The 26,201-nt window shown below is 41.6% G+C and overlaps 1 protein-coding gene across 6 annotated transcripts in view; it reads right to left on the reverse strand.

Moving 5' to 3' along the window:
• fcho2 (FCH and mu domain containing endocytic adaptor 2) overlaps positions 1-26,201 on the reverse strand; it is a 67,913-nt gene that overhangs the window by 19,142 nt on the left and 22,570 nt on the right. For all 6 annotated transcript variants that reach the window (XM_071205049.1, XM_071205050.1, XM_071205051.1 and 3 more), the window contains exons 3-13: positions 24,978-25,052; positions 24,725-24,866; positions 20,735-20,887; positions 20,390-20,494; positions 18,627-18,725; positions 6,936-7,032; positions 1,543-1,587; positions 1,333-1,402; positions 1,216-1,240; positions 996-1,052; positions 143-202 (exon numbers count right to left, since the gene is read on the reverse strand). In XM_071205049.1, coding sequence (XP_071061150.1) covers positions 143-202; positions 996-1,052; positions 1,216-1,240; positions 1,333-1,402; positions 1,543-1,587; positions 6,936-7,032; positions 18,627-18,725; positions 20,390-20,494; positions 20,735-20,887; positions 24,725-24,866; positions 24,978-25,052 — 928 coding nt within the window. The remainder of the gene's footprint in view (positions 1-142; positions 203-995; positions 1,053-1,215; positions 1,241-1,332; positions 1,403-1,542; positions 1,588-6,935; positions 7,033-18,626; positions 18,726-20,389; positions 20,495-20,734; positions 20,888-24,724; positions 24,867-24,977; positions 25,053-26,201) is intronic.

A 26,201-nucleotide genomic window follows, 5' to 3' on the forward strand; every position in this document is an offset into this window, starting at 1 on the left:
TTGAATTGGCCTGGCTTCAGGAGGCAGGTTGTGAACAGAGAAACACACGGGGACAGATCCTCGGTGAGGATGATGATGATGATGATGATGATGAGCTGGATGGAGCCAGAGTGGAAACAGTTTCAATACAAGCATGAAGGATATCGTTCTCGTTTCCTTCCGGTCTGATGCAGAAGCCCTCTGCATCAACTTGGGGAACGTTCTGCAACACCAAAACAGAAAGTCCTTTTCAAATATCACATTGTTGGATATTTCTAACACACATTTTAAATAAATGCATCATATTTTTATCCTCTGTAAATACAGTACACTTTTAAAGCGGTAAAGTAATACCCACAATGTATTTAGCAACACTTAAAATGTGCATAAAATGTTTTAAAATTTGAACTTAAACTAAAGCCAGTAGGCCAAACATTCTTAAAATGAGTCAATACACAATACCATTCAAAATATCCCTCTTTTACGCTGAATCTTAAGATAGGTCAACACTTTAAACATCGTTTCATTTATTTTGTTCTCTAATTATTTACAATAACAGTTGTTGTTTATTATCAGATAGATGGAAAGTGCATCTTTAATGTATGGCATTCTGTTTTTAAGACATGTATAGATATATAGATATACAAAGTAATAAAGGTCAGTGAAAATAAGGAACATCTAAGTTTTCACTATTTAACTTAAAGTTATTGTGGTTTACAAAAAGTGCGTTTTATTGTTACTTGTTCGAGCTTTTTATCGTGAAGCACTTTGTCACATTGTTTAGAAATGTGCTCGACCAATATATTTGCTTTGAATGATACAAAAGGACTAAGACTACATGTGGCTCCCGTGTCCTCCTGTATGGGCTTGATGATATTTGATTTGATATACTTTATTAATCCCCGTGGGGAGATTGTTTCTCTGCATTTGACCCATCCTAGTGTTAGGAGCAGTGTGCTGCCATTTTGAACGGCGCCCGGGGAGCAGTGTGGGGAACTTGCTTGGGGCTTGCTTACAGCGTTCTGGATGTCTATGGCTCCATAGTACCCAGGCGGCGCTCCATTGGCAGTGTTCTACAAGCACAGACACAGAGAGATGAGTGAATGAGCCAATCCACAACACTAACCGGAGGGAGGGGACACACGCAGAGAGAAAGACAATCCCTTCCACCTCCTCCCGTTTGAAATCAAAACTGAAAACTCAATGAAACTGGTGTTTTGTTGAAGTGATACTCACAGCCGCTTCCACTTCTGTCGACTCCCTGAAAGATAGAATGATGACATCACGATGAGACCGGTTTATTTAAAACAAGTTGCATTCATTGTGTCGGTGGACTAAAGTTATGTTGGTTACGTCGAGTCTGTGTCCTTATCTTTCCTTCGGCCCGGGATGCCGAATGGTTTTCTCTTTCTTGGTTTGGCACCTTAATACGAAAAACCCAAAGCGCTTTATCAACCGTAAATACATTTAAATCTGCTCTCGACTTGATTCAAACATTACATTCTTTACTTTAGTGCATTTGTTAAAATATGTGTTGTAAAACGTATTTGTAATAAGACGTACCTTCCATAGCAACAGCTGTATTGCACTCCTCAAACTCAATGGGTCCTAATGAGACAAAAACATATTTTAGGTTCATTTGCCACGGAAAGGGTCAACGGCCTACTGCTGTGAAAGCTGTGAATGTACATCACGCAATAATCACACACACACAGCACAAACACACACACACACACACACACACACACACACACACACACACACACACACACACACACACACACACACACACACACACACACACACACACACACACACACACACACACACACACACACACACACACACACACACACACACCCACACACACACACACACACACACACACACACACACACACACACACACACACACACACACACACACACACACACACACACACACACACACACACACACACACACACACACACACACACACACACACACACACACACACACACACACTTTGGCAAACACAGCATTCAGTCTGGCGTGCTACAGAGTGTGTACACAAACAGGCCGGCTGCTCCCACAGGGCAGACGGGGTCAACAGCAGAGTCAAATGTGTGTCTGGTGGCCTCACTGAGATGGGACACTTCCTCCTGGGGACACAGAGCACTATGCAGCACAAAGCCCTCCTCACATGGACACAAGTGCATTCTTAAGCATACTCATATTTATTCAGACTATTGGAAATGTCAAAAACCGTCTATAGTGTATTCACATGCATTCGGTTTGTATTGGCTGCATTCAACGGTCTGCTTTTATACCTCATCTCTAATATATGGAACTTCTTGTACTTGTAAAGTTTTCTAATCTAAAACCCATCGTGAACGGATTCTCTACGAACAGGACAGGTGCTCACAGCAAGCAGCCGGTATGCAGATACAAGTGAACCTCCAACACGGGACACGCACAGTCCCTAACCCTATTACAATAAGACAAACAAGTGGGAGATTACATGCAGTGAAGTGTTTAAAGCCACACGGACACATCTGCTCTCGGCTTAGAAGCAGCCTGCCTCTAGAGAGCCGCTCTCGTTGGCATGCAAGAAATCCCAAGGGGAAAGTCGAGTCGACCATACTGCAACAAACCCTTATTACAATCATCTATTCATTTCATGTAGTGTACTTATCTCTGCATTGTACCTTTACTATGGTGTCCCTCTCACCACTTGACTTGTGTATATTTTAATGAACTGGCAAGCTGCACTGTTGGAGGTCTCTTGAACACATTGTGTCATTGTAACTACACTATAGTTCTTGTGCATATGACAATGAAGCCTTTGAATATTTCAATATAAAAGGCCAAAAATATGTCCTAGTTTCTCCAACCCTAAGCGCGCACCTTATTTGGATGTTTTCTTGTCAGATAAAAACACTAATGTATCCATTAAGTTTACTGAAATAAATCAGGACATCTTTGTATTTGAAAAAGGGCCTGAAAACAACCATTTCTGCATGAAAGAAATCACTTAACTTAATGATAATCAAAACAGTTGGTAATAGTGTTTCTGTCTGTGCGTATTGTCCACAGTAGATGACCATTACATGTATGATCTGTATGTGTAATGTGTATTTGTAAAGCGCTTTGAGAGTCTTTGATAAAGCGCTATAATAAATATAAGGATTATTATTATTATTATTAAAGACCTTATTGTTACAGCTCCACCCTAAAATAAACATACCTGAATAATCAGCACAAACCAACACACATCTGAATAATCATAGCATCCTGATTAATAGACTGAACTAACAGTGTATTCCAGCCAACAGCCGTAATATCCCTCAGAGCACAACCAGCCGGGGATTTATCCAAACAAAAACAACATTGCTTTTGGTTCTACAGATCTCTGATTGGAATGATGAGAAGAGCAAAACACAACAGCGTTTACACTTAATTTAATGCTCATCAATTATACACAACTTGTACCTCCAAGGCCTGCACAGCACTGTCACGCTTCAAGAGCGCCTCCAGAAACATGTATGGGAAAGCAGTGTCACATGCTCACATGCTCACACACTCACACACGCACTCACTGAGAGCTGAAGAGAACGCGGAGGCAGGCATGCAATGAGTGTGCCTGTCACTCGGAGCAAGCTGTTGGTGTTGTGTGAGTGTAATATCTATTAGGAAGAGTGACACCTTAACCTTATAACTGCACATTTAGATCGCATTATGGACTCGTGCAATATTCAAATAGCAGGATGCACAATATTCGTTAGATCAAAAGTGTTTTTAATGAAGTATCAGCAGGGATTTACCTGCATACAAATTATAATAATAATAATAATACATTTTATTTTTAGGCGCCTTTCATGACACCCAAGGACACCGTACGTTTAAAAAAAAAAAAAAAAAAAATAATAATAATAATAAAATTAAAAAAAATTATAGTCTACAGACTTAACAACATAAGAGTTGTTTGCAACTGATCATCTTTAAAATGGCACTATAATAATCTAAATTCATTTTTCAATGGCAATAAGAAGTTTAATTAAAAAAATTACTTATCTCTCGAATATCGTGGACAATTTCGCAGTTTGTGGTTCGAAATATTGCAAATGAGTATTTTTCCAAATTGTCTGACATCCTTTATGTCAGTGTGATATCTGCATTAGTCCATTGTGTCTGTACGTTTGGCTATGCATTTAAACAGCCTTCAGTGTATATTATTCATACATTCTGACAGAACAAGCCTGACCTGGAAGACATGCAGTGTGTCTGCCGTCAGACCACATGGACACAGATATAACGTACATACAGCTTAATAGCTTGCAAGCTAAGTAGCAGAGAGAGAGAGAGACCCTCTGGCAGTATGTCCAATACACTAACATGCCTTGACCTGAAAACAACAAAGCTAATGATATTTGAACTCAAATGTATACAGTAGCAGCAGTCCAACGCTCTCTCCCTAGAGGATGCCAGTCACGCGCAGAATTGACGCTTTGTTTGGCGTGTGCAGCGCCGAGTGAAGCGCAGGGAAGCAGCGAGTCACGAGAGGCAGTGAAGTGGATAAAGTACACCAATGACCGATCTACTCTACTGTGCAATATCGGGCCTCTTCACCGCCGGCGAACACACAACGGCAGCACGAACCGCTGTGTGTGAAAGGGAGAGGGTTTCATGCCAATCAAAACAAGAGTGGCATGCTCATTCAAGAACTTTCTCTCATGGGAGGAAACGGGAGAGACGGCCATTTCAAGCTACTGTACATCATATTTTAGTGGATAAAAGTACACTATGTTTATGTGTCGAGTAGATTTGTATATATTAGAGAGTATTCAAATGTATGATGATTTTAAAGTGTTAAGATTCTGAATATACTTTCAGTATCTTAAACCATCTAACTATCCATCTATAGCAGCGCTTCTCTAAGTGTGGTCCTCGGACCCCTGGTGGTCCGTGAGCGCCCCCTAGTGATCCGTGAGTATATTGGTAAAATGTCACATTTGAAATAAATTAATTAATTAAAGTTTTCCGCACTCTCGCGGGAATATTTCCGCAATGGAGCGAGCTTAAGTTTCACTTTCGATTGCATGATATAGCCCAGATAAACACCTTCATCACACATGTTGCCACTTGTTTGTACCATTTTCAGGCGATTTGTAAAAAACGATGTGTTTTGGGATATTTGTGGAGTTAAGTGGTCCGCGAGTGTTTTTTTATTGGTTAAGTGGTCCTTGGTATGAAAAAGTTTGAGAAACACTGATCTATAGGTATCCATCCACCATCCATCCACCATCCATCCACCATCCATATCCGGTAAGTGTGTTGACAGAAAACAGACTGTGAGGATACTTTAACTCAAGGTGTGTTTTGTTTCAAGAGAAGGAGCTCATAAACATGATCTCATTTCATGAAATGCACCAGTTGGAGATATTGTCAAACAAAAGGAAAACAAAAAAAGACTTGAGAAAGAATTGTTGAATCCCACATTGTGTTCGTTATCTCTGGGATGTGAAACGAATGCTGTGCACGTACGTCAGGCCCAGGCAGCGCAGGAACTCTTTGCCCCGAGCACCCTGGGATAGCATCTGACAAGATTTACGCACACCAACTGCAGGACAAGTCCAAACACCAGACACATGAATATTACCTAAATGTGGGCCGACATTAGGAACCGTTTAAACATCTCCCAAACAGACGGACGACTTTGTGTATACAGGGGAAGATGTTTCTTTTCTTCCTCCTCTCTGTGAGGGAAGCATGCAGTCACGCATGAGCGGAGAAGGGTTTTTTAAATTGCATATGCTTCACATGGCACTGGGAGTGGGAGAGGGGCGGGGGGTTTGCGTGTCTGGCCCTCCGCCAGTTGACAGCTCAGCTGGATATCGTTGAACACTCCGAACCCCCCTGCCTCGCAGCGTGTCACTTTGGGATTGTTTCCTCAATAGAAAGTTTATTCAACCTCTCTCTCTCTAAAGGCAGTGGACCAGCCATCCGTTCAGCTATTTCATCAGCGGGCGGACAGGTTATTCTTCTGACAGGCCCGGGGCTGCTGCGCAATCCCTAATGAACAGCTTGATACAAGAGGAATTTTCTGACCGTTTTTTTAGCCTCAATTAATTCTGCTGTCCAAACAAATGAAGGCCACCACTCCCTGGACGCAGCGTCTGGACACAGGGGTCACCGTGTGTGTACACACAAACACAGCAGAGGTTAAGCCTTTGTGTGTGTGACCTGACGTAATGTAGTACCAATAGAGCGACCAGGGGAGTCATTGTATATTTAAGACAGGGCTTCAAAATGTAAACATGCAATGCATACACACACACACTCTCCCCCCCCCCCAGATACCCAGTGACTGACTGGATCTGATGAGGGACCTCATATTATTGAAAATGTCAAAAACGGTCTATGGTACATGTATTCTGTCCAGAGTGTCTGTTCAATGAAAACACATTTTAATCTTATTAGATTGTACCGACTAAAACAAGTAAACAGTGATCATGTTTCAGAGCTCCTACACTGCTACAACTATCAATGAATGAGCGTGTGTGTGTGTGTGTGTGTGTGTGTGTGTGTGTGTGTGTGTGTGTGTGTGTGTGTGTGTGTGTGTGAGAAAGAGGGAGACGAGGGGGTAGAGCAAGGAGTCTGAGGAGTATTCCCTTGATTATTGTGGCATGGCAAAGTTTACACAAGAGTCATTGTTGGGCTCTGACCTCCTGAAAGGTTGTTCTGCCTGCTTAGTCTGCGCAGAGCAAAGCCCCCAGTGTGTCACATGCTTACTGGAATGCTAAGCCTGCTACCTTTACAGCAGATTACTATGATTGCCTGTGATGGCGCTCTCTTACTTCTAATTGCCCCTCTCTATACATCCCTACCCTCCCCAAGAGGCAGGCACAGGCACGCTCACTTATTTACTCACAACACAGATATTTGTTATTAGAATATAAGATCAAAGATTCTTACCTGGTCTCTCCTTGCCCGTTCCTTTGCTCTCGGCCAGCTTCTGTATTAAACTGTCCACTGAGGTGTTCTCAACGTTCCTCACAAATTCATTCTGGACCTACACAATCCAAAACAATTTAAAAAATCATTAATAATTACATTTTGTGTAGGTAAAACAAAGCAACAATGACAAAAGAAAACATGTAAAGGTTCAATAAATGTGTCATAGTGGCCTTTGCGAGGTATTCCTCTTGTTTGTGGACATACTGTTTTTAATTCATGTGGATTTGCTGCAACTATATCATCTCTGTGCCGTTGTCATCACATTGTGTTTTCTGTATTATTTTTACACTGATATGAACCCGAGTGTCTTAAGTAAAGTTATTTGTAATATTTTCTGACATTTGCCTTCACTTTGAATAAAAAAAGAAATCGGAAAAAAAAAATTCTGCACCATATATGTGTGAATGTTTGATTAATTGAGTGTCTTAAAATGTTGTGAGCCTTGTACTGTTGTCACACACACACACACACACACACACACACACACACACACACACACACACACACACACACACACACACACACACACACACACACACACACACACACACACACACACACACACACACACACACACACACACACACACACACACACACACACACACACACACACACACACACACACACACACACACACACACACACACACGTTCTCACTCCCATCCCGTCACATATTGACGGACGGTCAGGGCCCCTCCCCGTCGCTATATTACGTACAGGGTACCCCTTTCCCGTCATTTTTCTTCGGGCAGGGCGTCCCATAGACCTTCATTGCGGACACAGCGGACCCCTTGCCCGTCAGGCTTCTACGGGCAGGGCGTCCCATGGACCTTCATAATGCCTATTTTAAGGTTCATTTGGCCATTAAAATGCGTTTTGATGTCATTGTATGCGAGTAATGAGTTTTTATTTCTGATTATTTGTGCAGTACATGTACATGATGTTTAGTTTGCTAGTTATGACGAAGATTACCTTACGTCTGTGAGGAAAATACATGGGGCTCAGAGCCTCGTATTTTTAAAATCTTTTTTTCCTTCTAATTTGTTATTCTTTTCAAAATAACACACTGTTATTTACTCACCAATAACACACAATTATCCTTGCTTTTATTTATTGGTTTAATTCCATAATCTCGGTCTTTTTTGGTGTTCGTCAGGAACTGAATTTCAAAATAAAAATAACCGGAAACAGACGTAGGCCTATAAGGGACAGTTCGAGCATCATTGCGATTGTCAACATTGTTGAGTTTAGGATGGCCGAAGACACTACACTACCCAGAATCCCCAGCTATGGTTTAGGACTACTGTCCCCGTGATTACTCTTCAAGGTCTGGGATTGGATGTTGGAGTGGCAGTGCGCCAAGGTTACAGCGTCAAACAGCTGTTTGAAATGGAACGAAACCACGCCAGACTATCCAAAACTGGAATCGAACGCCCCCCCCCCCAGAACTACACACTACACTATTGTGTTTCGCAAAATGTTCTATGGGACGTCTCTACTGAACGTTTTCGTTTTTCCCAAAATTAGAAGTTGCCAGTATTAAACACATTGGTGTTATCAAATGTAAAACATATAATTAATAAATGGGTAAAAATCGCTGTCCATAATGCGCAGCATCAATATATAGCATTAATATATAGCATTAATATACCCACATGACAGCTCATTGATACTTTGTAATTCTACTCCACTACAATTCAGAGGTTAACCTGGTATTTTTACTCCACTACACTTATTTGACTTACTTTGTAGATTCTGATTAATGATGTGAAATATAAACAACCCTTAAATCAGACTTTAATAGTTACACCTGAGTACAATTCAGGTAAGGTGATTGTCAAATGCCAACAATCAGGAGATATTTGACTGCAATTGACATGAATGGAAACGAGTAATAAAATATATTAATTACTCGTCATTCTCTACTAATAGTTAATTAAAGACTGTATATTATGGCTATTTTGCACATCCCTTTCAAGATTTTAAAGGTGTATTGACATATCATACACAACTACGGTGTAGTTATGCAATGAATGAAAAACTTGGGTCACAGGTCCCTCAACAGTGCATTACAAGACATCTATCAATATGTGTGTACCTCCACCATTAAACTGTCATATTCTGCACATTTCTTATTCTATCTACATACATAAGAGTATAATCCATATGTATAATATCAGTTAAAATAAGTGCTTCAACATAGTTAACATTGCAGGAAAGCAATATATTAGACGTTAAGTACTTTGTATTTATCTGTAGATAGATACCCCCAACGTTTTTTTCTTATTTAAAAGAAGACCTTAATCTGTTATTTAATGTTTAAATAAAGGTTAATTCGTTTTTCTGTTTTGCACATCCTCCTATTAATATCTTTGTACATCCTGCACTAAACTGTTTTATTGAAGAGATCACTTATAGTATCTTCTTGATTTTTTATATTCTATATTTCTATCACAGACCTTCTACTTTCCCCCTATGAAAGTATATGTACTCTTAATATTTTTTTAATCAAATATAACACATAAAAACAATAATTCAATAACGTGCTTTAACCACTAGGCACACAAGGTACACACAGACACTTATGTACAACATCAGAAGATGTGTAGTTTTATTCATGCTTTCACATAATTTTACAGCATATTGCTATACTATTTCAGACTCAGTATTTACATTCTTACATTCAAAATTCAATCCAATTCAAATCAATAATATCTTAAAAAACTACAAGTCCTTTTATATCAGCTGTGCACCGTTATAGTGTAAATATAACCTATCTATGAATTAGATCAAATGTAAAAGTCAGCCGAATTAGTGTTGATACTGCAAGGAGACGTATTGTGTGAAGAGAAATTGAGAAGTTTTTTAATTGTTGATATATTTATAATCCACGTCAAGTATTCAGTTTCGGCGGCATTTCTTCAGTTTTTCCAAAGGTCTTCTCATCAGGGCGCTATAAATAAAGAACTACGGCAGATCTGTAATATTTAATGCAGCCGAACCGTGTATTACAATGCCGTTATGTGATGACTTTCAAAGAGAAAAGCAAGAGCACTCGGAATTAAGTATTATTTTATTCTTTTCAAATGTTTTCCGGATTTCATATAATATAAACACCAAATCCCAGCATGCATTGCGGCTAAAACATCCAATCAGCGTAGCTGAGAATCTTGGGTAATCGCTCGAAATGCCCACGTCTGTTTCCGGTTATTTTTATTTTGAAATTCAGTTCCTGACGAACGCCAAAAAAGACTGAGATTATGGAATTAAACCAATAAATAAAAGCAAGGATAATTGTGTGTTATTGGTGAGTAAATAACAGTGTGTTATTTTGAAAAGAATAACAAATTAGAAGGAAAAAAAGATTTTAAAAATACGAGGCTCTGAGCCCCATGTATTTTCCTCACAGACGTAAGGTAATCTTCGTCATAACTAGCAAACTAAACATCATGTACATGTACTGCACAAATAATCAGGCCCTGACCGTCCGTCAATATGTGACGGGATGGGAGTGAGAACGTGTTGCTTGCGCGCACACACACACACACACACACACACACACACACACACACACACACACACACACACACACACACACACACACACACACACACACACACACACACACACACACACACACACACACACACACACACACACACACACACACACACACACACACACACACACACACACACACACACACACACACACACACAATAATAACTATATCCTAGTGCTGGCAGCATAGTTATTTTAAAACACACCAGCAGAGATGGAACAACACAATACATAATGTATGGTGGTTTGCCAGGCATGCTGTTAGCCTGAAGAATGAGAGATTTTTTTTAAAGCCAGGCGATAGTTGAATAGAATGGAAAGAAAAACTTTTGTAACTGCAATAAATCTATTAAGTCTTGTTGTTGTCAGCTACATACATTACATGATGTGATTATGGACACTTTAAACCTGCACTAAGTCTACTCCTTAGAGCAGGAGTAGACTTACAAATCGGTATGTCACGTTCAGAGATGGAGTTGTTACTAAAAAAAAAGTAATATATTACATATTACTTTAAAAAAAAAAAAATTATATATTACACTACTTCGTTACTCTCTACATAAAGTAACTCGTTACTTTACTCGCAGGGCCGGCCCGCCCCTCCCTACAGGCAGATCACGCAGACTGCGGCGCAGCTACAGTGTAAGCGCGCCACAGTTTTGCCTCTGCGAGACTCCACTTGGACCCCCAATTACTATTGCATTAAGGAAGACATAACACAAGTCTGTCTTTTTATATGCTCTTTAATAAAATAGGCTACCAGCCAACCGCAACAAGCTAATAGTCTGTGAAACGACAAGAGCATTTCAAGAGAAACATTGTAATAACGGAACAAGTGGGCCATATCAATGTGATGTGACTCTGGCAAAATAAACTTTACAAATAAATAGCCTGTATAAAACTAACTGTGTAAACCTTAGCTGGTAGCTCCACCTTAGCATGTGTTCTTTGCAGGTGCTTGTTGAGGTTTGACGTGGTGTTTCCAGCAGTGGATAACAGCTTCTGGCCTGGGCACAGTTTGCACCTCACCGTCACATTCCTGTCTAGTCTTCGGACGAACTCAAAGTAATGGGCATACCTCCACCCCTCGAGAGTTATCGCTTTATGCAGCACTGCACGTGGAGATGTGGACGCGCAAGTCGCGCAGATTACGTACACATATGACCTGCGGCGGAAACCCCTCTTGTCTGTCAGTGTGATTATGACTGATTTTATAAAAGTAACGAAGTAACGCGTGTCGGGGCAATGTTAGTAACTGTAGTGAGATTACTGAATTATAAAAGTAGCGCGTTACACTACTCCGTTACCGACAAAAGTAATATTATTGCAGTAACGCGTTACACCCAACTCTGGTCACGTTGATAATGTTTTAGTTTTTCGCTAAAGTTGAATAGCAATCTACTGTAGTTAGACAGGGTCTTGTCGCTTTAGCAAGCCTGGTCTACTTGGCGTAGTGTTTCCGGACACCAGGATACGTAGCCTGCGCGCCATCTGTGGAGGCCGCCCCACGGTGCTTTGCGTAATTGGCCCGGAGAGATATACCGTACTTTACTGAGGTTCTTTTGTGTCAGGTTGAATCATTGTAGTTGGCCCTGTGGTCAGCTGAAGCCCTTTGGGCAGTATCAGAGGAAGGATAGTGTGTGTTTGCTTGTTTGTTTTGGATGTGCATGGGCTTGTGTGTTTACTGAGGGGGAAGTGAAAGCGGCGTAGAGGCATGGGGATGGAGAACAGCGGCTAACTGTGCCATCTCACCAAACCATTTAGATGTGCGTGATACTGTAAGCGCACACACGCAAAGACACACATATGTGTCTGCCCCCCAGGCCCCTGTGGAGAGGTGGAGTGCATTAGCCTTCTGTGCCCTGGCAGGAGAGGATGTTGGGGGGAGGGTGGTGTGTGTGTGTGTGTGTGGGGGGGGGGCAGGAGGGAGGATGCATGGTGAGGAAGTATGCTCGCTACAGCACACGCGATCTGTCAGGTGCTGCTGCCATGACGGAGGGCAGTAATGTCAGCAACCTGCGTGCCCCGCTTGCCTCTCTCTCACACACACACACCTCGTCCCATGGAGACTTTTTTGACCACATGCTCAAAACATGCCTCTGCCTTCAAGGGAGACACACACACAGACACACACACACACACACACACACACACACACACACACAAAACAAACAGAGCACGCAAACCTCACAGACACACCTGCCCTGAGTTTACTTCTCTGCACTTCTTCATACGTATACAGCGGTGGGAAAAGTAGAAGTACCAGAGTGTAGGAATACTCTGTAACAAGTACACGTCCTGTATTCAAAATGTTACTCAAGTAAAAGTAGAGAAGTGTTAAATATATAAAAGTAGCAAAAGTAAAAGTAGTCGTTGTGCAGATTGCTCCATTTCAGAATAATATATATGATATGTTTTATAATGATTGATCATGAAAGTGTTCTCAAAGCTGGTGAAGGTGCAGCTAGTTTTAAAGGTCCCATGTCATGGCCATTTCTACTGATCGTAATTCCATTGTTTAGGTCGACTAGAATAGATTTGAATTGTGCAATTTTCCAAACTCACATTGGTTTCTCATACAGCATCTCTGTGTATTCACTCTCTGTCCTACATGGCTTGTTGGAGCTCCTGCCCCCCCCCCCCTCCCTATGAGCCCAGTGGCCGTCTGCGAGACAGCGAGACACGGCGAGACACAGCCCAAACACACAGACCCGCAGTTGGACCAATCCGCGGACTTCCTCACACACACTTAACCTAACGGCTACGCGGACGTAACAACTCCACGGATTGGTCCATTTGGGTATGGGCACGTCACTGTACCCAGGAAGTAAAAGAAATGTCCAACGAGGCGTTCTGGGGCAGCACAGACAGGTCTTCTCTGTGTTAGAGTTGTACTCTCTACAGGGTGTACTTTGAGGGTGTGTGACTCTGCAGAGCGTTTACATGCAGAACCTTCATAAGACAAGGGGACGGGTGATAACCGGGAAAGCACGACATGGGCCCTTTAATGACTTTGTAGACTGCAGGGTAGCTTGTGAATTTACTCCAGGTGCAACTCAAGTCTGATTTAAAACTTGATTATATTTCACATCATTAATTCAAATCTGCAAAGTAACTAAAGGTATTAAATAAATGTAGTGGAGTAAAAGTACACCATTTACCTCTGAACTGTAGAGGAGTAGAAGTACAAAGTAAAAAACATGTCACTCAAAATTGTAGTACTTGAGTACATTTACTTAGTTACTACACCACTGTACATATGTCTTAATATATATCTATCTATGGTATCTTCCTGATTCTACGGCTAACTTCCTCCCTCTCACCCTCTCTTACCCAGCATGCCCAGCCGTACTGGCTGAACACCTGGAATGTTGACATGATCACTTAGATTTTAGTGACACCTTGGGTTACAGGTCTCCTCTGCTTTCATGCACTGCTCCTCCCTGCCATCTCTTGCCTCCAGTAGTTTAGTACCCCCCCCCCCCCCCACACTTAGTTTGGGGAAGCAATTCCTAAACAGTCAAAGTCAATACTAACTCCACTGTTGACCTGGTGAGTGTAGGCCACCCTGTCTCCTCTGATAAAGTAACACACATGTCTTCAGCAGTTCCTGTTCTCACTCACACACACACACACACACACACACACACACACACACACACACACACACACACACACACACACACACACACACACACACACACACACACACACACACACACACACACACACACACACACACACACACACACACACACACACACACACACACACACACACACACACACACACACACACACACACACACACACACACACACACACACACACACACACACACACACACACACACACACACACACACACTTCGTCTTTCCTCATCAACAATGAAGAATGATGCCTAAAATCAGTGGAGTCACCTTTTAAGCTTCTACCTGTTTGTTTTGACATATTGTCTATTCATACTTTTAATCTGTTGGAAAATATTTGGAAAGCTTTTATTGGTTGAATAAATAATTAAAGTTAAACAATTTATATATATATAATAATACAAAAATATTTTTGACTGTATATATATTTTATTGTTATCTCGTTTGAATGTTGAAAATCGACCTTTCCTCATTTACCTTCAGCTTACCCTCACTCCATTAGCACACATTCCATATGAACTATTGAAAACTAAAGTTTACTTTAATTTGTCTTTCAATTCTTAATGTTACTCTAGTGTGCAGAAATAATCAGGCACAGTGGATATCATTGTAAATGTACTGTATCGCAAGTCATTGGACAAGGTACGTGTCACGTATTGTTGCTGCTTTAAACTATATTACCGGTTACATTAAGTAAGAACATGTGTCAATAGGACAATACATTGGGCAATAAAATATCATTTAAGAAATGAATCAGTGGGACAAAACTCAAGAACAACTGTTTTGGAGGTTTATATTAAAACAGTTTCTTGCTCGAAGGAAAATTGCAGCACAAGCTGTTAGACCCCCAGCCTGTTTTTCAGGTCTCAGGCTCGACATTACATTTCCAGAACAAACGACCATATCTTCTCTTCTAAAAGGGGAACATTAATAATCTTTTTTCTCAAAGTAATGATAAACCTGTGAGTTGGATGTAGAAGAGTCAGAATCAATATAGATGTTTTTATTTTAAAGAAAATCTAGATTGAACATAGTAAAAAACTAAATTATAGTGTCCGTCCAAAGATAATTTTTTACTTATAGTGAAAAGTACCCTTGGATGATGGTAAAGTAGACTAACAGCTTTAGGAATCCAAAGTACAACATATAATAAGTACCCTGTATCAAGATTGATGCAAAACAAGTGACATTTGACCTTTTTAGAGAGAGTTAGCAAAAAGAAAACACTTCTGGGGTCTTTAGGGTGGATTTTCCATATCTCTGGCCCCCCTTGGTCGATTTTGCTGATTGACATCTCTTTCTAACCGTCAGAGCCAATGGAATCGAGGGAAAGTCCCCCATACACACACAGGTTACCAAATAAGGAGTGAGAGTGACGTGTAGAAAAACCGGAAGCTGCGCTAGCCTCTGGTAGCTACCATTAGCAGCTAATTTTTCTCCTCAGATGTTTGCATACAAATTGAATTATGGACTATCAATAACTTTTTCAAAGTGACAGACACATTGCTATAACCTATGGATTAACCTTCAGCCGCGTTTTTACTCGTTTTAATGCCATTGAACACGACTTCTGATCAGAATACCAGCTAAGGTGAGCATATCTCCGTGTTTTGCTACCTAAAGCTACTCGTGTGCCTGTATTTGCTTCCCCTGTCACGAGTTCAGATCGCTCAGTGATGATCCTTATATTTCTATAATCTGTGGACTTTCAGAATGTTATCTAAGCTCGTTTGTGCAGATCCAATAATTATATCGATTGGTATAGCTAGAGTTATGTGCCAACGACCTTAATATTTCTTTGCCCGTGGATAATTCAGAGGCTCAGCGTTAGCTTTAAGTTTTTTTGTTGTTGAAAAAACATAGATATGAAACATTCATAGTTTATTAAATCTTAAGAAGCCCTCAGACACTTTTGCTTGCAGATGTTGTGATTTCGGCCCCTTCGGCGGGTCCGTGGGGTTTAAGAGGTATCATTAAAAAATGCAAGTATATGCAAACGTATGAATGTGTGTGTGTTAGCTTGTCAGCATCAGGGCCTGTGGGCTCAGTGACTAAGCACAATGTTGCTTCACCCTCTGCAGCCCCTCAAACCCCTCGTGTGTGACTCCATGGACCCTCTACAGTTTGCCTACCAGGATAACACTGGTGTAGAGAGGATGCCATCACCTACATGCTCCACAGAGCCTACACAGCTGGAGGAGCCGCACAGCTCACTAACAATTCTGTTCTTCGACTTCTCCAGCGCCTTCAACACGATCCGGCCACACCTGCTAGCTGAGAAGCTGTCAGTGATGCAGGTGGATCGCAGCATGGTGGCCTGGATCACAGACTACCTCACCAGCAGACCTCAGGATGTCAGACTGCAGGGCAGCGTGTCTGATGTGCTGCTGAGCAACACCGGAGCCCCCCAAGGAACTGTGCTGTCACCTTTCCTGTTCACTCTCTACACCTCCGACTTCCGCTTCAACTCCGGCTCCTGCCACCTACAGAAGTTCTCTGACGACTCCTCCATTGTCAGCTGCATCACAGATGACAATGAGGAGGAGTACAGGGCCCTGGTTGAGAACTTCGTAGGCTGGTGTGACAACAATCACCTCCAGCTCAACATCAGCAAGACTAAGGAGCTGGTGGTGGACTTCAGGCGGAGCAGCAAGAGGCCTCTGACCCCCATCACCATCAGGGGGGGGGATGTGGAGGTGGTGAACAGCTACAAGTTCCTGGGAGTGCACTTAAACCAATAAACTGGACTGGACTGATGCTCTCTTCAGGAAGGGACAGAGTAAGCTGTTCTTCCTGAGGAGGCTCAGGTCCTTCAACGTGTGCACGAGGCTGCTGCAGATGTTCTACCAGTCTGTGGTGGCCAGTGTGCTCTTCTTTGCCGTGGTGTGCTGGGGTGGAAACACAAACACTAGGGACACTGGCAGGCTGAACAAGCTGGTGAGGAACGCTAGCTCTGTAGTGGGAGTACAACTGGACAATCTGGAGGAGGTGGCAGAGCGGAGGAGGAAGCTCGACAGCCTCCTAGAGAACCCCTCCCACCCACTCCACGCAGAGCTAGTGAAGATGAGGAGTACGTTCAGCCACAGACTCATCCCTCCACGACAACGCACCAAGCGCCTCGGACAGTCCTTTGTGCCTGTAGCCATCAGGCTGCACAACAAGGGGTTAGTAATGAAAAAGAAATAAATTAAATGACTGGACATAAATATACACTGTTTCCACAACAACCCATGTTAACATATTAGTAGTAGACCAAATAGGTAGATAGATATGTCACTATATGTACAGATGTCCATTTGCACTTGTCACTTTAACTTATTCCATACTTTATAACTTAGATGACCAAATATGTACATATGCTGACAGTTATTTTACTCTTATTTTTACTCAACTCCTATTTCATAGTCTTTTATTATTATTGTTATCATTATTATTTGATTTATTTTTGATTTTATTAATCTGTGTGAATCTTTGCTGTACTGTTTTTTCATGCTTACCCTGTTGCTGCTTTGTACAATTGAATTTCCCCACGGGGATTAATAAAGGTTCATCTTATCTTATCTTATCCCTCACCCTCTTGCCTCCCCCTTAAGTGATATTAACATCCCATAGTCCCTCACATTCGGTCTTCAGAGCATTGACCATTAAATCACTATTTCCTTGTGTGCTCAGGCTTTTCTTGTTTATGGTGGACTAGTCTTATTTGTATTTGTCTCAGCAACAGGCAGCACTGGCCATCTCCTGCCCAGACTGTGAGGCTGAATAACCTGCGGTAGCCTGTCGCTCCCTATGGTCGCTCCACATCTTTTCCAAAGTGCCGACCAGGCCGCAGACTGGACTGAGAGCCTTTTGGTGGAGCGGTGCCGCCCTCTATGGGCAACAGCAGAACTACATCACAGCATCAGCTCAGAGAAGCTTCAGGTGAGAGAACAGAGCAACAGATTGTCTAGTCTTTCTGTGTGGCGCTGGTAAGTGTGATTGCTGAATAAATAAATGAAAATAAATCTCTGGTTAATGTTAGATACTGATTAATATAGCTGTGGATACTGTTTGAAAGCCTTTAAAATCGTAATTGAATTGAACTTGAAGCCATATCCTCAAACCTAAACACAACCGAGCAGGAACAAACACGTCTAACTTTCTGACACAGGATTGGACGAGTCGTTGGACTTCTGGAGGTGTTTTAGAAAGGCTGAGAGGGAGTTTTGATCAGTTTTTAATTGCCTGACATAAAAGGCTGAATGGACCATTTCCTGGTTCTCAGTTAAACGATTAGCGAGATCAAAGACGACACTAATTGATATGACACACAGTGAACCCAATGAGCGGAGCCGCAGGTCAACAAGACACCTACTCCACCCACAGGAATGTTTCAGAGCGTGTGTGTGTGTGTGTGTGTGTGTGTGTGTGTGTGTGTGTGTGTGTGTGTACACTCACCTCTCCTATTTGAACGTGTGTTTCGTCGACGGACTGCGAGTACGACTGGATGATCTCCTTCATGTGGAGAGTGTGGTTTTCTTCAATGTCTTGGAATTTCTAAAAAACAGGGCGAGGTGAGTTACGGCACGGCGGACCAACAAACGTATCAAATTAGTGTCGTGCACAATCTGCATCACGGTGTCGTTTAACAGGCATGAAAACAAAAACAAGGTATGGATGAAATGCAGAATAGGAAACTTCACTTCCTTATTCTGCCCCAGCCACTTCCTGCGTGTCTGTTTGGGTAGTCTATGGTGCTCTCACACACTTTAGTTCAGTGGTGTAAAGTAACTTAGTACATTAACTCAAGTACAATTTGCAGATACTAGTACTTTAATTGATTATTTTAACTTTTTTATACTTTGTTCTTCTGCTCCACTACAGTTCAGAGGCAAATCATGTACTTTGACTCCACTACATGTATTAATACCTTTAGTTACTTCTCAGATGTGGATGAATGATGTGAAATCTAACCAAGTGTTAAATCAGACTTTAGTTCCACCTGGAGTAAATCCACCAGCTACCCTGCAGTCTACAAAGTACTTCAGACTAGCTGCACCTTCACCAGCTTTGAGAACACTTTCATGATCAATCATTATAAAACACATCAGATACGTATATTACTAAACGGGCCAATCTGCATAATGAGTACCTTTACCTTTGGTACTTTTACATGAATAACATTTGCAATGCTGGACTTTTACTTGTAACAGAGTATTCCTAATACTGTGGTATTTCTACTTTTACTTAAGTAAAAGGTATGAGTACTTGTTCCACCTCTGCTATAGTTCCTGGCGTCTCTTATTCCATGCATGAGACACATTGACGGAGGTTCATTTTGGCCTCAAGCAGTAGTATGGTGTAGACTAAATACTGGTGTTTACTCCCATTTAAGTCTGACTCAGGGTTAACCGAGGAGATAATCAAAGTGAGGATGCAGAGGAAGAAGAAACCACAAGCTCAGAGATAAAGAGCCACACGCTCCTGCATCTACACTACAGAGACAAATAAATAAGGCTTTTGTCATTCTCCACGGAAACAGATAGCATATGCTCACACACAGACACACTCGAGACAAAGAGGACACACATGTAGGACCCCTGGTGATGTCAGAGCACATGTGTTCAGTGTTTATAACTCATGTCCACATGTGCTGTGTTTGTGATGAGCCGTAGACTGTGATCCTGGGGGGAGCAGAGCTGCTTTCGCTAGGGGGGAAACAGAAACGCTACGCTAACTGGAAACATTTCTGGTGGCGGTGAGGGAGGATATGGAGGCCAAATTCTGTTGATCTGATTTTAATTTGGAGTTTATCTAATCAGTCCTTCAATATGGATCCAATCAGGGTTTTCCACAACTATTCCGTTACAGAGGAAAAAACACAATCTGGAGATGATACAGGGCATGAATCGTGACACACACACACACACACACACACACACACACACACACACACACACACACACACACACACACACACACACACACACACACACACACACACACACACACACACACACACACACACACACACACACACACACACACACACACACACACACACACACACACACACACACACACACACACACACACACACACACACACACACACACACACACCACGTGTGTGTCCCGCATACCACAGAGACAGACACTAAGGGTTTGTGAGCACATATTTCATGAAAGCCCATCCACACAGACGAGAGGAAATGCCAGTACCTGTGCTGTTTCTGCCATCTTCTGTTCAAACTCTGACTTAGCGGCGGCATATTTCTCCACGTATGACTTGTAGGTCTCCGTGGCCTTTTTGGCTTTCACTCCAGCCTGCAAAATATAAACAGCCATCATCAGTTTATGTACGATACACAAAGGCCCTCTGTTTTCACAGATCGACTGACAAATCAGCAAGGAAACCGAGCTCCACTTAACTTCTGAAGCCAAGCCGCTTCTGGGGTTAAAGTTTCTGTATAGAGTGGAGTGTTAAGGCACTTCATCATGCCTTATTACTAAACCATGACTATGAGGGTGGGTGTGTGTGTGTGTACGTCATGTGTGACCTCCCACCTTGTCCACATCTCTCTGGGTGGCCCCCTCTTTGCGGAGGCGCTCCTGCTCCACGGTTTTGGCATTGTAGATCTCCTTGGACTTCTGCAGAGCCTGAGAGGTGGTCTGGATGTTCTGCACAGCCTCAAGGGTGGACGCCACCTCTTCTTTTGTCTGAAAACACACACATGAATAAAATATGATATGTGTCAGCCAGTGCTACTAACTATGCAGCTATTGTATAGTTAACGTAATACAGTCAACACTTGTTTATCATAACTTAGTTACGCTAATAACTTCCTTTCAAATGTTTAACAATTCAAATGTTTAAAAATGCTTTGTCTTCTGATTTTGAGGTGAATTGTGTCCATATTTATTTCATTTGTATTGCTGGGCCAATGTATTTGTTCATGGCCTCTCTGTGGCCGTGGTTATGGACTCATGGTTATGGACTCATGGTTATGTTTGCATTTCAAATTGTTGTGATTTTGTGTGTTGTGATTCATTTCTGTTGGTTGTATTGTGACTTGATTTGGTCTCGTCATTTTGTTTCGTTTCCTCTTCACTGTGTTGCTGTGTGTACTATGTTAGGACCCCATTACAAGTGAGATGGTTCATCTCAAGGGGTTTATCCTAAATAAATAAGTTTCAGTTAATAACAAACTCAATTTCAGTGTAGACGGAGGTCCTTTACTGCTTTAAAACCCTTTTGCAGTCCCTCCGTTTTATTCTGCAGCATGTGATAAAGAACTGCATAGCACAGCAGGAAGCAGTTAAAATTATATAGCAGCTGTTAAAAAATATATAAGTCTCTGCATTTGTTCTTAATAAACCACATTTGTTCCATCTGCAAAGCTCGTCACATTGGCTTACTTTAAGGACATACAAGTGTTAAATAAAGGGGTAATGACAGTGGCCACACAGTAAGCTTGGTTGTTTGTTTTACTCATCACCGTCTCTGAACCCTATTTGTTTCTCGTTTTGACACATTTATGGTATAATGTAAACATCCCCGGAGTAAGCTAAATAAATAGAAGTAGACTTTCTCAGGAGCCACTCCAAGACTGAGTCAGACCTAATTACAAGAAACACAGAGTGAGAGGAGCAGGGAGTGTGGGGAGGTGACGGAGAGACGCTGCGACGGAGAGACGCTGCGACGGAGAGACGCTGCGACGGAGAGGCGCTGCGACGGAGAGGCGCTGCGACGGAGAGGCGCTGCGACGGAGAGGACACCCTTTTTGTCATGCTGAAAGCACAAACACAACTCCGCCGGTTCAGAGCTTCTTTTTTACTTTGTGTTCTGTGGCTTCATGCATGAGATAAGAGCTGATGGTGTGTCTTGGTGAGGAGTGAGGTTTAAAAATGTTTTCTCAGGATGGAATGAACTATTAAACCATTTTCTTTTCATGTAGAGAGTTGACTTCTAGGCAATAGTGACAACATTTTTCAGTGTATCAACTGCAGAGTAAAACTAGAGAATGCAATTCCTGAAGAAATTGCTAGTGGGAATTCTTTATGCTGAAAAGCTGACGCTAAACTGCTATGCTGAAATGTAATGTGTAAGAAGAAAGAGAATAATTTAGATTGAAATGATACATGAACACTGGGGGCTTGAATGTGTGATGATAGAAGAAAATAAAGTGAAAAGGCTTAGAAAAGCAGCAGAATATTTGAACTGCAAACTTTTTAACTAACTTGATGGCGAATGATCTGTCTCCATGCCAACGGCATTTGATGACATCCCATAATACGCTTAGATGCGTTGATGGCTGCATCGTTACCAAACCTGTGAAGTTTTGGGCCGTTGGCAGCTTTTTCACTGAAGTTATGAAAATACCGTGTTTCATGGTGAGCATTGTGTTGCCATGACAACTGCATTTGAAGAAACCTCAACACTTTCCCGTAGATGTCTTCACGGCTGGACTGTTAGCTCATACATTTGAAGTTTGAGCACTTTTTGAACATTTTCATAGGAGTTATAGCGACATCGTCTTTTATGGCGAGGGATGCGTTTCCATGGAAACGGCATATGATAACACCCCATAATTGACATAGAGCTGTTGAGGGCTGGACCGTTAACCATTATCTGAAGTCTGGTGCAGTTTTGACCCTTTTCATAGGCGTTACGACAACATCGTGTTTTATGGCGAGGGATGCGTTTCCATGGAAACGGCATATGGTGAGATGTCAGATTTGACGTAGAGCTGTTGAGGCATGGAGAGGTGATATACAGGTGAAGATTGTGGGACGACCGGACCGTGTCCATTGGAGCTACAGCGACATCGTATTTTATGGCGAGGGATACGTTTCCATGGAAAGGGCATACAATGACACCCCATAATTGACGTAGAGCTGTTGAGGGCAGGACCATTAAGCATTATCTGAAGTCTGCTGCTCTGAGCATGTCAGTTGGAGTGATGACAACATCATGTTCCATGACACAGGTGTTTATATTTGAGCTAACGACATGTCCAGAGATCAAAGGTTTCCATGGTGATGTGCAGTAATCAGTGAGAGGAGAGCATTTTCATTGTTCTGAATGAGAGATAAACCTCTTACATGTGAACGTGTTGTTGAAGAACGTAACAGATATCTGTGAAATTTCAAAACGTGAAGCATGTCAAGGAAGTTGAGTATCTGAAGTGTACTTTTTGTGTACTTTCGGGTAAAAAATGTGGCCTTTTTGGCAGTTTAACTAAAGGTGTGCGGCTGCTGTGGTGGAGAAAGATGAGGCTGAACTTACAATGGGGTTTAATGGAGACATGTTGAAAGTTGTTGTCACTTCATGCCCTCAAGGAGGCATTTTGTTTTTTAATTATTTTGCTTAATCTTTTTTTATTTTTCAAGCTACGAGATGTTTTCCTACGTTTGTCATGAACAATATGTCTCAGGAATGTAGGGTTTCGGAATTATAGCAGGTTTAAAAGAAAATATGAAGGCACATTTAAAATCTGTCTCTAGCTGTGACATCACGCACTCTAAAATCTGAAGAAGGCCTCTTTACCAAGGTCTGAACAATGTTTAATATCTCTAAAAGTATGAATCGGATTTAAAAGTTGTGTTACACGAATAATGTAAGAAAGATGTGTAACATTTTAAAGTTGGAATGAGGTTTCTGAGTGTCTGAAGGAAGTATGAAAGAACAGTTAGCAGTTGAAGTTGCATGAAGATTTTTCAAGTCTGAAGAGTTTCTCCATTGATTTCCATGTTAAAAATGTGAGGAACTATGGGATATATCTCTGGAATTATGAAAGTTATGAATGAGAAAAGTAATAGCCATCGATTCCCGACCGAGCTGAACGTTTTGATGTTTGAACGGAGTTTCTGCGATATGGAATGTTGGAGCAGAAGAGGCGCAAAATAACCCGGCGGAATAATAAAGAATTTCGTGCGTCGAAGAACAGATAGTTCCCACAAAATGACCAATAACGGAGGAAGAAATAGAGGTGAGAAAAGGTCTATCTTTAAACTCTTATTTTGTAATGTTAACCACTTGTGAAAAACAAGGTTTATGGGAAAGAATGGCAGACCAAAAGGGAATATTTCGGTATTGACAATGCCAAAACCTGTTTTTCATCCATGCTTCTGATCTAAATTCTGTATTTTATTTTTTTTGGGGCGATAAAGTTGTCTTTGTAATTTATACTTTTAAACACTTTTAATGCAGATAACTCCTTGATTGACTTTTAAAAAGAAGTATTTTACCCATAAGAATAATTGTTATCATCTATTTTCACCCAAAAGCCCAAAAAGTCATTTTAAAGGTGTAAATGTAAAGTCAATATAGCGTGGCTTTAGCCAATTTTGAATCTTGGAATACAGACTTGCAACGTTTGGACAGAAGAAAAACAAATGCATCTGGTATTCCTCTCATCACATAATCTCCATAATGGTGGCTGTTCAATGTTAAAGATGTTATTTTTCAGAAATATTTTATTACAGCAGCTTCAGTCAAAACATCATTTGCGATTTGAGAAAGTGATTGCCACATTTCTTTTTCGATCTCCTTACCTTTTTGTGTGCTTTGGCCTGCTCCTCCACATACTTCTGGACCTCTTTTATAAGTTCCTGTAGTTTCCTCACCAGCTCCATGTGACAGCTGGCAAGCTTCTCTGTTGACGTCTTGACCACATCCCACACCGGAGCAAAAGTCCTGGGATTAAACAGAAAATATCCCATCAGAGGATAGAACAACTTCCAGAATCTCGTATATTAATGCAAACTAGTCTTCTCTTTGGAAAACTATAATGCTGTGCACACTCACCCGAGCTGAGAAAAGTTGCCTGCTGACTTGGCAAGTTTGGTCATAGACCTGGCATACGCCTCTTCAATAGTACTCCTAGAATAGAGCAAAAATACACACATTTTTAAATAGTTATAAATGATCACACATAACCATTTAAATAACCACAAAGTTAACAACGCCATGTCACCAAAGTTAACATAACAATGCCCTTAAAATATGTAGTATCACAAAGTGTTTCAAAGTTTGTGCAACTAGGTTCAAATAGGGCATGTCCCCAGAGCCAGAGTAGATCCCAGTCAGAAACACCCACTAACAACTAGCAACATCACTGTTTGACTACATGCACAGTGTGAGGGCAATACGTGTGGTTCCTCTTGTGATGTGTTCATAAACATCATGTCGGAGCTGACAAGAGTATGAAAGCTAGTGTTTGAATCCCCTGCTTCCCTCAATTTCCCTTTTTCTTCTTTGATTCTGCGGCAAAGTGACAGGAGTTCAACGCACACACAAGAAAAGAGCTGCAGCAGTGTTATAGTGAAACTCTGAATTACGCACGTCTCATTTAGCCTGCCTGTCTCTGCGAGTCACGTCACAGGAGGGAGGTGGGCCAGGGGGAAACGGGACACACACACACACACACACACACACACACACACACACACACACACACACACACACACACACACACACACACACACACACACACACACACACACACACACACACACACACACACACACACACACACACACACACACACACACACACACACACACACACACACACACACACACACACACACACACACACACACACACACACACACACACACACACACACACACACACACACACACGTACATGCCAGCAAACATCCAACATTGCACAACATAGATAGAAATGCATTATAGGAAACTTCCTCATCTCTCTGTGAGCCAAGAATGGAAGTTTATTCGTATACCTTTTGCATTTTTACTGACAAAGTGCCTCTGCCTTTTAATACAAACATTTAAAAAAAAAAAGTCTTAGTGTTTGTACAGAGCTTACCACAATGATATTTTTAAATGCGTGTTTTACTGAAAGATTATTTTTGCACAGCTCTTCTTTTATATTAGTCACTTTTGTCAAGCCAGACAACCTCTTAACATGACGTTTAGCTTTGTTCATGTTTCCTGTCTCATATGTTGGGGGTTGTATCCTATGTTAGTTGCCAGAACCCTGCTACCCTAATGTGGCTTAAGGC

Source organism: Pseudochaenichthys georgianus, chromosome 12 (assembly GCF_902827115.2).
Source record: "Pseudochaenichthys georgianus chromosome 12, fPseGeo1.2, whole genome shotgun sequence".
NCBI lineage: Eukaryota > Metazoa > Chordata > Actinopteri > Perciformes > Channichthyidae > Pseudochaenichthys > Pseudochaenichthys georgianus.